The sequence below is a fragment of the Schistocerca gregaria genome, chromosome 3 (genome assembly GCF_023897955.1).
Source record: "Schistocerca gregaria isolate iqSchGreg1 chromosome 3, iqSchGreg1.2, whole genome shotgun sequence".
In the NCBI taxonomy this organism is placed as follows: Eukaryota; Metazoa; Arthropoda; class Insecta; order Orthoptera; family Acrididae; genus Schistocerca; species Schistocerca gregaria.
In genome coordinates, this window is record NC_064922.1 from 275,485,767 (window position 1) to 275,499,246 (window position 13,480).

The 13,480-nt window shown below is 41.4% G+C and overlaps 1 protein-coding gene across 2 annotated transcripts in view; it reads right to left on the reverse strand.

Annotated features, from left to right (window-relative positions):
• Nucleotides 1–523: 523 nt before the first annotated feature.
• LOC126354785 (proton channel OtopLc-like) overlaps nucleotides 524–13,480 on the reverse strand; it is a 223,333-nt gene continuing 210,376 nt past the window's right edge. For both annotated transcript variants that reach the window (XM_050004692.1, XM_050004693.1), the window contains exon 11: nucleotides 524–5,567. In XM_050004692.1, coding sequence (XP_049860649.1) covers nucleotides 5,081–5,567 — 487 coding nt within the window. In that variant the 3' untranslated portion in view covers nucleotides 524–5,080. The remainder of the gene's footprint in view (nucleotides 5,568–13,480) is intronic.

Here is a 13,480-nt window from a genome sequence, read left to right on the forward strand (position 1 = left end):
ATGTACGGATCTTACGTGGCAGTCGGATTAGTGGCACACAGTTTTACTTGATATAACAAACTTTACTAGCTGTGGTACGTACATTAACATCCATTCTTCAATAGTTAAATATAGTTAATTTATTAGACTCTCTGAGGACATTCTCTGCAGAGAATACCCCAAAAACGTGGAAACTTGTGCTAGGTATCACATTAAAATTTACCAACTCCATACTGTTTAAACGCTGCACATCCATGGTTTAACATCCTTAAATACAGCAGAGAAATGATCTATTACCTCTTTCCAGTTTTCTTAGCTTCAGGAGGTAACTGGTTGGATTTATATTTCCGTTTCGGGTGTGTAATATGCTTGCATTGTAAATTTGAAAACAAACAATACGGAGTTTACGGTATCCATAGATAAATGTCCCATTTGTTGTACTTACGTCAATGCTAAGTAGTAATAAACCATGGAGAATGACAGGCACGTCGTATAACAAATCAGGCTTACATCCATTTACAAAAACATCTGTATACACACAGAATGTTTCTGTACACAATAATTTATTCACTGAGCTGAATAAGAAATATTTACAAATTAGACATTTTATACATATTCATGATTGATGATTTGACACGACAGTGTAGAGAAGATCTGGAACAACGTCAGGTAGTTAAATACACACAACTGTTCCATCGACACTAAAACAACCAATACCATGAACTCGTTTGCTGTTATGGAAATATACTGCCGAAATAAAACAGAAAACTGATTGCTTCAAGTGTTCAGGAATTTGTGTCTATATTACTAGCCGAGTGAAAACAAGTACAAAAAATAAATTACCGCGATGTCTCAAAGAGTCAGAGTAAACTGAGAGTTCACAGATTCAGCACATCATGTGGATTATAATGCAATGGCTGGTATAATACTGTGCCCTGCTCGCGACGTAATAGAATACTACTTTCCTTTCCTATCGAAATATCAAGAGTTAAAGATATAATTTAACCACTGAGTCAGTGAACTGCTCTGCAAGTCAGCGAATATGTACGCCTAGGGTAATGAGAGCGGCGTAGCATTATCACCTGTATTTTGTTCTATATAAGTATGCGCGCTCGTCTTTTCTTTCTCTTCTTTAGTCGCGTGCCTTTCCGACAGAATCTTACTCTATTAGACTCTTATTTCCTTCCATTTTGTTCAAATGAACTGAAATTGTATCCCTGTTAGGAATTCTTGGGATTGTGCCATTATTATCGTCAATTGCGATTACTGATATGACTTAACTACGAAAACTTTTTTCTTTCGCTCCAGAGTCGGGCTAAGATTATTATAATTTTTACGTATTTCGCCGAAATACGCAAAAATTCTTTGTTATGTGCAAAACTGAGAGATTAATCCAGGAGATGTCAGACTTCTGTATAAAAAGCTGCTTTCGTCAAATAATAATTGTTTAGTTTGGCATTTCTGATTTCATTTCATAGTAACGATTATCAATCCCCAATTTATAAATGTTAGAGATTTTTTTCTCACGATGGCAACGCGATACCCACAGAATTAAATTAAACTATTCTGAATTTTCTCTCGAGGCGAGAAGACGGTAATTTCCCTGAGATTATATAAACCCAAACTAAACGTTTTTCAGCATGCCACGTGTCTACCGACCTACACTTCAAACAATAAAAAAGGTAAAAAAGATTAGAATTAACTAAGGTGTGAAGTGATTTTTTTTACGTACTGCGCATTTTCTGACAAAAAATAATTTTTATTGTTGAGACTAAGAAATGGAATGTGTGCGCGTGTGAAATATTTAAGATCATTTTACGTTTCATTTAGTAGATTTCCCTTTAATCAATTATTTATTTTATTATTAACAATTATTATTATTATACTAATCTTCTACAATTATTGCATTTTGCAGTTATGTGCCGAAATAGACTTACTAACCCACACATTAAAGAAAATATGCTGTATCCTTAACAGCTCATTGAATTAACTGTGCCCGTCATATATTACATTTAGCGTCGCCATTGGTGTGATAACAGTGGTCGTGCAAATGACCTTTCATCCTTGATCAGCTGGTCTGATTTGATTTACTCGTAGATGTCCTGAACTATTTCTCATGAATAGTGTAAGAGATACTTCACTGCCGATTCGTTATCCCAATCCTTACCAATTGACTTACTACTTCGTCTCTAATAACAGAGACGTTAAAATCAAACAAGTGTCTTGTCCTTTCCAACATTGTCACGGCACAACCGAGAGCAACAGTAGGAAATTCATTCTGCTTACTGTTATCACTCGAAACTTGGACACGTGCCACAAAATTGGTGCGTTCATTTTGGAATTATGGTGGACTTTATTGTCTGTTAATCTGTACAACAAAAGAAAGGTCGAAAACTAACGGTAATCGCCGCTGGACGTAAAGAAATGTAGTAAAACTACCTCCTTTGACAGTATCGCTTTATAGGCTATAGGTTTATTTATGTACAAAAGGAGGAGAGATTATCAACTACATAATGGAATTAGTTTGCAGTTACGTGGGTGGGAATGTTGTACTTTTTCTTCTGAAAGCAGTCGTATTTGTTATAGTCAACAGCAAAATATCCGCGTGCACAGATTTGAAACAAATGTAACGTAAATTAGTATCACATTTGAAACATAAGAGAATTAAGGATGATGTCTGATATGACAAGTAAATACGTACTATGTCATATGTACTGAGAAAGTGTCAAAACCTATAGTAGTATAGAATCTGTGATAATATAGAGCCGCAATGACAGTTTCATTTAGCACTTACCATTGATCTATGTCTTTAGCTTCCATTGACGATTAAATGATTGTAAATACTTACAACTAAATGAATCCAAAGTATCAAAACTGTTTTTACGTTTTTCTGAAAGGAAGTATTCCATTTGACAAGGAGGTATCATCCTTAGAACTATCCGGAAAATCCCTTAAAACTATTTGCATGATATGACAGTACGAGAAAATGTCGCCTAACAACTAATAAGTGTGCTGATAATTTTGTTATAATTAATTAGTATGCATATGAGTTGTATGCATGCATGTCATGCAAACAGATTTGTCTTGTTAACGTAAAATCCAGCATCTACAAACGCTATTTCGTACCGCACTCCATAAGAACTGTAGTTAAACTGTGAAACATTCGTACTGAAACTAAAGTAGAAATGTGCCAATTAAAAATAATTTTACGTAACTATTCTTTCCGTGAAATTAGAATATACTCCTCTCTTAGAACATTCTTATCGTTGTACGTCGCATCTTTGTATTATCTCTCATGGAATACCACACAACCTTTTTTTACAAACAAGTGGATGCTTTTTGCATATTCTGCTTCATCATACAAATACATTCGAAGCATGGGACCAAAATTTTAACTCAACTTTGCAACTTGTTTAATAACGGCACCACGCTGGATTAGTAATTCAAATTCCACCATTGCGAAAGAACAGCAATAAGTACCATTAGAATACTTCGTAAACATTATTTCGAAGAAGTTACAACGATTTTTGCATGGCAAACGTCGGCTTGTAGCAAACGGAAAGCGAGACAGTTCATATGTGCGAATCCTCATTTGTATCATGCGAGTTTTGTTTAGTGTACAATGGAAGCTAACTGTTACACGTGTGAATCCATCCATGGACGTCGCAGGACTACGAATCTGTTTTTAACTCGAGCCAATATTTACGATTTCTTAATTAAAGGCGATGTCTTCCTTGTACAGTAGTGTGTAAGAGTTAGTAAGATGATACAATCATCCACCAATAAAAATGTACGGAGTTTTGAAATTAGCCGTTAACGTTACAAAACGTTTCTTATAGCACCTGGCATAAGGCGACTGAAATCTGTTGTGTATCTGGCTACGTTTCGTCCGCGCCAACTTCCTTGATTGTCCATGTCTTCCATAAAAGGTTTCACTAGTCTAAGTCAGTTTATACGATGATGCCAAACATCAAATCCGTATACGAAGCTGGACTGGGTGCTCCTTTATAAATGACCTGACCGTTCTGATAATCCTTTCAGTGTTCTAGAGACTAATGTGTTCCCAAATTCACCTAGTAGTTCCTTTTCTGTTTAGCTGTGTAGGAACTTGCTAGATAGCTGAATGACGTATTTTCCTTTCACCTTTGAAGGATAGTGTATGAATGTGGTACATCGCATTTTTATATATGTTTGTTTAGAGATTACACTGAGTTTTCCTAGTTTTCAAGGTTTTTTTTCGAGGTGGGGTATCTGAAGAAGAGCATTTTTGTCCCGAAACCATATTAGATATATACAGATATTGTATGCGGAGTCAGATATGATCATTATTAACAGAATGAGCCGCATCAAGAAGTGGTTACATTTCTTAAGTAATGTTAGTGATTTGACATGTTTGTTCGTCGTGGTCTTCTACTCCTGAGGTCAGGTTTTATTGGACATTTTGTGGATCTCATACTGCGAATTTGAGATTATGTTCTAACTAATATTTCATCGTTAATTTATTATCGTAAATGGATACGTAAACGACTTTAAATTTAGACTAAACGCCTACAATATGAGCAACCTACACTGCACATCAAATTTCGAAACTTTTTGATCGTTCGGAACCATTAATACTGAATTCGGAATACATCTCACTTATAAACTGAGGTGATATGTCTGAGCAGGCACAGAACTGAGATGTGCTGCAAGGAAATTTAGGGTATAAGAAGTTTATTAAAAGAAGGCACAGTCTGAGATATTAAGGACATGATAATCTGGCACTGGAAGAAAGTATGGACGGTAAAAATTGTAGAGTTAGACCAAGAGTTGAATACAGTAAGCAGGTGCAAATCGATGTAGGTTATAATAGTTATGTAGAGATGAAGAGGTTATCACAGGGTAGACTAGCGTGGAAACTGCACCCCAGCAGTCTTCAGACTCAGGATCACAAAACAATAATGGCTGATACGAACAATCAAAAACGTAATTCAAGGCTTCGTTCTTTTAGGACCATTAGATCCGGTTTCCTCTTCGTTGCACCATGGTGTACCACCTCCAGGACCAAATTCCCGAGGCGGAGCAAACGATGACGAGAACCGAGCCGAGCCCGGCGCTGCCATTACTTTCTGACCGGCAGCCTCATCTTGTAGGCGCTCTTCCAGATCTCGCAGAGGCAGACGGTAGAATGGAAGCGGTAGAAGACGGCCAGTGGCATGGCGACGTGCGTGATGATGGTCCACACCCAGAAGCCGTAGAAGCGCAGCTCGACGGGGTGGAAGTCCGCGCGCGAGTTCTGGAGGCGCGACACGGCCCAGAGCGCCATGTTGGTCACCAGCAGGAAGGTGACGAGCTGGCGGCCGGGCTTGGCGCGCGCCTGTGCGGGGTTGCCGCACCGCCGCCACCACGCGTCCAGGATGAACACCGTCTGGAGCGTGGTCTGCAGAAGCGCGCTCACCGACATCACCACCACGCCGGGAGCCGCGTCAGCGCCAGTGCCGGCCGAGAAGTAGCCCGCGATGATGGAGAAGAGCGTGTACACGTACAGGCCCGTCTGCGCCGTCACCAGCAGCATGTTGTCTAGCTCGAAGCGCCGGCACGTGTCGTATCTGGTGACAAGCAAACAGTCCCGTCACATCCTAATGGGACACTCATCTATTCACAAATGCTGTTGCAAACTGCATGTACAGTATGTATACAGACGAATGAAAATTTGTAGCAAGGCTGGGATTCGAAACTGAATCTCCAGCTCACCATGTGGAGGTATTAATTACTACGCCATCATGACACAGTGGCTTTGTGCTGTGATAGGCCGGGCACCATTTGGTTTAAATTTTATGGTGCCGCTGCCTGTCAAGCCAACTGGGTGATGTAGAGGGCACTGTTGTCCTCGTCTCGGCTCAGATGGATGGCGATGAATCTTCTACAGGACAACAACCGGCAAGATGGTAGACTCCACCAACTGGATGATGTAGAGGGCACTGTTCCTTGTCTCGGCTCAGGTGGATGGTGATGATTCTTCTACTGGAATTCTACAGGACAACAACCAGTATGCTGGCAGGCTCCACCAACTGTCACTGCATTGTGTGCAGGGCACTGACTGACTTCATGATGCGGACTTCTATGTGTCAGTGATGCAGCAATAGAAAGTTATTGGGTTACTTCTGTGGCGGTTATGTGTATTTAATATCGTATTGATAGAATCTTGTTCATGCCTTCTCTGGCATTTCCTTTGCAAAGTCTGTAATTAAGATGTTCCCCTAGCTGACTTAGTCCTTGAGGGTTATTTTGTCTTAATTTATGGTGCAACGTGACTAACAGAAGCGATCAATTGATAGAGCACAACCTGAGGTGCGGAAGAACATGAGATGTATTCAGGCCACAAAACTCTGCGTATGCTTCAATTCCTTGAATACTCTTCAACATATACAATTGTGCCCAGATTAAGAAAATCTAGGGTGTACTCCTACGCCTTCAATGGCTGGGAAAGATGTGGGCACTCTGCTGGATGCTAGAATACTTGGGAATTCAGAGAATCTAATTAGCAGATGTAGCAGCTAAGGAGGCATGTACTGAGGATCTAGTGGTTCAATTTGTGGCCCCCTTATATGCTATCACCTCTTTGGCGAGGTACAAAGTCATGTGTAGAAGCAAACAAGAGTTTCTGAAAGTAATTGATGTTAAAATGTAGATAATAAAACGAACAAATCATCTGTGGCGTACCTTCTTCTGGTCAGACAGGCGAGATGCAATAATCTTCACTCGACTACATACACTGTCCGATTAAATGTATTTGGACAGCTATTAGTGGACATTATAGGAGATTTGTCGACTCCTCGCATTTATGACGGCGTGAAGTCTGCTGTGGGCACTTTCAATGATACATCTGAATATATGTGGATGAATGGCAGCCCATTATTCCTCAAGAGCAGGAATGATTGAAGGTAAAGTCATTGGACGTTGGGAAAGGTTCAGAATCGACATCCTCACTCGTCCCAGAGGCACTCCATTGGGTTCACGTCAGACTGGGTAGGTAATTCCATTTCAGGAGTGTTATTGTCCACAAAATATCGCCTCGCAGATGATGCTTTATGACAAGTTGCATTGATATGCTGATACAAACAATTATAGCCTTTGAGCTGCTCCTCTACTGTACACAGTACACAGTTCTGTTAAAATATGTTCAAACTTTTCCGCATTTAGCGCTTTGTTAAGCGCAATTAGCAAACCAAGTCCTAACAACGAAAAACACTCCAATACCACAACACCAGTTCTTCCATACACTACTGTTGGCACTACACGTAATGGCATATAACTTTCTCCATGCACGCAAATCCTTCCATCGGATTATCACAGGCTATAGACTGATTCATCTTTGGAAACCACTCGTTGCCAGTCATCCACTGTTCTGTGGCTCTGATCTGTACACCACCTCAAGTGCCACTTCTCACCGGCTACAAAGATTTGTGGCTTATGAGGAGCTGTCTGGTCATTGTTTCCCATCCTCTTTAACTGCCCATGCACAGTCATTGTGCTGACTTGTCTGTCCATACATGGTGTCTGAGTGGTCTTGGTTTAGCTATGTTTGTTTGTTCGCGTTTCCAATTCACAATGTCATCACCAGTGGCCGACTTTGGCAGCTTTAGAAAGGTTGAAATCTCCCTGTTGTGTCCTTTACTCAGTTGACATCCAGTGACTAGCCCACGTAGGAAGTCACTATGCTCTACTGACGCACCTAGTCTCCTGTTATTACTTCTCTGTTGACAACAGAATACTCAGCGCCACCTTTTATAGACAGGTATGCACCGCTCGTGACATCTAATGGTCAATTCTGTATTACATGAAGGTGTTTGGTCACTTTTGATCAGACGCTGTATAGAACACAGTCTGATGATTGACTTTATGTTATATTTAGACAAGAAAGTAAAGGCTAAAACACATGCTGAACTATCCTCTATTTCATCAGATATCAAGGGATTCAGGGTTCTGTGAAATGTTCGATTTGGTATCTGTAATATCGCGAAGGAGTTTATAACGTGTTGACAGGGGAGCTGACTCATCCAGCTTTTTTTCTAGTGGTCAATCAGCCACATATTACTACGTCCTTATTTTCTTATCGTCTCGTTTTCCAACAGTTTTAAATCGTACAATAATAAAACTACCGACTTTCACAGTTTGAGTAATAGTGTGAATCTGAGGGTTGATTTGAGCGAGAATGGCATCACGGCATGGCATTTAATTTTCTTTCAAGTAGTAGGCGTTTTAACCTTTTTTGTCTCTATATTAGAAAGAGGGCTAATAACTCCACAGTTGAGCACACTCGCCCATACACATACACACACACACACACACACACACACACACACACACACACATTCTAGTCTGCGAAATCACTAAATACGACCAGGTACCATTTTGCATCCAAATTCTATCGTTTGGATTCTCCATGAGATGACAGTGGCGAGTAAATGCGTAATAACTGTTCCTAGAGAACGGATAGAGCATGTTATTCCGCTATGTTAGACAGTAACATAACTAAGGGAATGAGAGGGTGAAATAATGTACCAAAACATAGTTTAACTTTCAAAAGCACCACAGTGGATCCCTGCCTTAAAATTACAATCGAATAAGTGACATAAAGTCTAATTTTTCATTTATTTATTTATTGCTGACGTATATGGTGTTGCCTGTTGCCCAACGGTCACCTCTAGAAGCGCCAGACGGTGATATGATTGCCAGGTATGGACAATGCTTGTGGGATGAATACCCAGGATTGGATAAAAACAAGCAACACTGCTTTTCAGTTTTAGTACTGAAATACGAAATGCTAAAGGAAAAGAATTTTAAGTAAACATTACCTAGTTCTCTCGGTTAAAGCTTGATAGCATTGCAAGCAGACGATTACAATTTGTTATAGTAGCTGGGGGCTACATTTTATCAGCGTTATGAAACAGAAACATATGTAATCGTGTCAGACAGCACAGACTTACATGGTGTAGAGCGAGACCACAGGAACATTGGGTAATAATCTGTGCTGTTGAGCGGTGACTCTCTTTTCGGTTTGTGGCCGTCAGGTCGCCATCAAAGTGGCTGTAGACAACCTGGTAAAAGGTCACAACAAGCAGCGATTCTCGAAACCCATACCACTACAGTTTCTTGAGTCATGGAAACATGAGATGTACTCCAGCAGAAAAACTCTTCGTGTGATCCGACTCCCTGAGTGACCTCCAACCGATGCTACGCTTGTAAGCAACAGTGAAGTCATCCAGAATCCTGGACGTCCTTCTGTGTCTACAATGGCTGGGGAAAGAGTGCTTGTTTGTTACTTGTACGGATTCTTGACTGGCCCTCCCAGTCCCCTGATTTGTCAGTATGTCTAGGATACGATGGGAAGATGTTTATCTTCATACCAGGCTCCAGCCATCAATTTGTGAACTTACACAGTATGCGTTTCAGGCATTGTAAGGAAATACTCAGGATGACATTTTGAGGGCATTTGCTTTCTTGTCACAAAGAAAAGAAGAGTTTATCCGTTTTAATCATTGAATACCCGTTATGTGATGAACATCTTCTAGAAGTCTGTAAACATCTGACTGATGCTTCATGGTGTAACACGTTCCATTTCCGTCAGTGTGTTTTACCATGAGCATGAGAACAATGATGCCGAGTGCTCTCAATACTATCATCGTCACTATAATCTTCCCTTTTCGATTTAATAACATAGTAAAGGCACCATGGTGTACGAGGTAACTAACGAGACTGACTACGCAGCGAGCTGTCTGCCATCGCTGGGTGGCTCTGTTTATATAGACCGGTGTGTCCATCCCTTCTACATGCTCAGTACGAGTTTCAACTACGTACACCCATCAAGTGATTTTTGAGAGCGCCATCAGTGAAGTTGTGTTTTTGTTATGTGTTAAGAAAATATAACAGTGGAATTTAGAGCAACGTTATGCCACCAACTTTTGTGTTAAGCTTGACGAGTCCACGAGTGTGACCTAGTTCAAACAGACCTGTCGGGGTCATTTCTCATGAGGGGCACAGGCTTTCCGCTGGCACAAATCATTTTTGGAAGGTCGAGAATACTTTGGAGGTGAACTTCGCTGAGGGGGTGCTTCAACTTGAAAAACCGTCGAAGTAATCGAACGCGTGCGTACTTTTGTGAGATCAGGCCCACGTTTAAATATAAGGATAATGGGCGACCTATGTGGATGCTGCATCATGACGACTCTCGATGTTACACGGCCACTTCCATCACTGAATTTTTGGCCTCTAAAGGTATTCCTCTTGTTTCACAGCCCCGCTATTCACCTTATCTGAGTCGTTGTGGCTGTTTTCTTTTCCCTAAATTGAAAAATGTCTTAAAAGGATGTCATTTTGGGACTCTACAGAACGTTCAAAAGTATGTGACAGACATGTTAAAGGCCCTACCAGATGACACCTTTCAGCGCTGCTACCAAGACAGGTACCGACGAGTCCATCCGTGCATAACTGCTGAAGGGGACGACTTTGAGGAAGACAATATTGTTGTCCGAAAAAAATAAAAAACCTTCATGAATAAAAAATTAATCTCGTTACTTCGTTAACACACTTCGCATGTGGCCAAACATGCCAATAAAGAAATTTTTTGTTGCTCAAGAATTTCTTTTAATTTGGCTATTTGATGGTCTCGGCCGTAAACGGCCAATCGGAAAAAACTGTTTTCTTCACTTTAACTTCGTTTCACTTAACTAGTAACATCGTAGACGAATTACGGAAAACATATTGGACCGCCGTTAAACAGCTTCATAGCGCTATTTTCACATAAAGTACTAAATATGGGAAGAATCAATTTACAGAACAGAAAGGTGTGAAAATGAATTTGTTTTACCACTGTACAGTAGGTGTGGAAGCAAGAGAAGTTTACCAAATTGTAGTTCAGTTCGGAGAATCGGCGTTGATTGTAATTACTGCATTGCGGGAACGCGAACACTTGCCGGGAAAGCGTGCGAGTAAATTCCATGCATGAACGGAATTCTGTAGCGACGCCAAGTGGGAATGGCTGCCGAGTTATTGCCGAGGTGTTTGTACTGGCGGTGTTTGCTTCATTTCCAATCTTGCCGCCGTTGGCGTTAATTACGATCGGACAATATTGGGATTTGGCAAAACTACGCGTTGCTATGAACTCGAAGTATGCGGTTAACAACATTACAGCCTGTTAGTGCTATCTCGAGTCACGTATTCGGAGCACTCAATGTCTCTGTCCTATATTCAGACGTAATAGTAGACATTACGCAACTGTGTCACCGTGATAAAAACATTTAGTTTCTAGCAAGTTTTTATCACAAAGTTTCTGTATTATTTGCGATCCGAGACTGCTAAATAAAAAACTTGTTATTGACACAGATACATAGTACAGTAGTTTACTGAGTCCAAGATGTTACTACTGTTGGTAGGAGAAGAAAAATTAGATTGAAGTTGTCTCACTGTTATTGCATTGACAATCTTTTGGCTGCACAGTCAAACCATTTCCTTCTACGCCAATATCTTTATTTCTTCAGGGCATGAACGTTTAAATCTGGTCAAATATTTAATTAGCTCTCTCACCATGCAGTAATTACCTATACCTTTCCTTTCTTATTTGCTTGTTCAATATTTGATGAAGCAGGTAAAGCAAGTGAACAGTTTTACGCATATCATACAGGTGAACTGTGGTCTTCCTGAGAAAAAGAACAAAACGATTGTTTCACTTAGAAAGAAATATTTCTCCAGTTCGCCGGACGTGGGGGCGTAATGACTAGCGCATAATCCGTTAGAGCGGAGTTATAGTCCTCAGCCTTCCAAATTATTTATGCCTCTTGTAATTTTCGTAAAGAGGAAGTTAACCTATACTTCTCCGACTAATCTGACATTCCTTGTTTAATGATTTCGACGAAGGTGGTGCTTTAAAACAGACCTGTACACCCATCTGCTCGTGCGAGCTGGTTTGCGGACACGCCTCTGCAGTGAGCAATCGGCAAGCTCACGGCGAGGAATCGAAGGGGACGAGAAAAGGTGAGGACGAGTCGGAACAAAGCTCGATACGAGAGACTGTTATCAACAAGTCTGTTCTACTGAGGCTAATACACAATGTGATCAAAAGTATCCGGGCACCTGGCTGAAAATGACTAACAAGTTCGTGGCGCCCTCCATCGGTAATGCTGGAACTCAATATGGCATTGGTCCAATCTTCGCCTTGATGACAGCTTCCATTCTAGCAACCCTACATTCAATCAGGTGCTGGAAGGTTTCTTGGGGAATGGCAGCCTTTTCTTCACGGACTGCTGAATGTGGAGAGGTATCGATGTCGCTCGGTGAGGCCTGGCACTACGTCGGCGTACCAAAACATCCCTAAGGTGTTCTACAGGATTCAAGTCAGGACTCTGTGTAGGCCAGTCCATCACAGGCATGTTATTGTGAACCACTCCGCCACAGACTGTGCATTATTAAAAGTTGCTCGATCGTGTTGAAAGATGCAATCGCCATCTCCGAATTGCTCTTCAACAGTGGGAAGCAAGAAGTTGGTTAAAACATCAATGTAGGCCTGTGCTGTGATAGTGCCAGGCAAAACAACAAAGGGTGCAAGCCACCACCTCCATGAAAAACACTCCCACATCATAACACCACCACCTCCGAATTGTACTGTTGACACTACACATGCTGACAGATGACGTTCACCGGGCATTCGCCATACCCACACCCTGCCACATTGTGTACCGTGGTTCGTCACTCCACACAACGTTTTTCCACTGTCAAATCGTCTAATATTTAATCTCCTTACACCAAGCGAGGCGTCGTTTGACATTTGCCGGCGTGATGGGTGGCTTACGAGCAGCCGCTCACCTTCCACCTAACTGTCATAGTACTTACAGTAGATCCTGATGCAGGTTGGAATTCCTGTGTGGTGGTCTGCATAGACGTCTGCCTGTTACACATTTCGACCGTCTTCAACTGTCGGCGGTTTCTGTCAGTCAACAGACGAGGTCAGCCTGTACGATTTTGTGCTGTACGTGTCCCTTCACGTTTCCACTTCACTATCACATCTGAAACAATGTACCTAGGGATGTTTGTAAGTGTGGAAACCTTGCGTAGAGACGTATGACTGAATGACACCCAACCACCTGACCACGTTCAAAGTGAGTTCCGCGGAGCGCCCCGTTCGGATCTCTCACGATCTCTAACGACTTCTGCGGTCGCTGATATGGAGTACCTGGCAGTAGCTAACAGCAAAAAGCACTTAATATGAAAATCGTATGTTTTTGGGGCTGTCCGGATAACTTTGATCACATAGTGTATTTCTACGGAAATATAACGCTTCACGGTGGATAATTAATACCTTTGCCGGCCGGAGTGGCCGGGCGGTTCCAGGCGCTACAGTCTGGAACTGCGAGGCCTCTACGGTCGCAGGTTTGAATCCTGCCTTGAGCATGGGTGTGTGTGATATCTTTAGGTTAGTTAGGTTTAAGTAGTTCTAAGTTCTAGGGGACTGATGTTCTCAGATGTT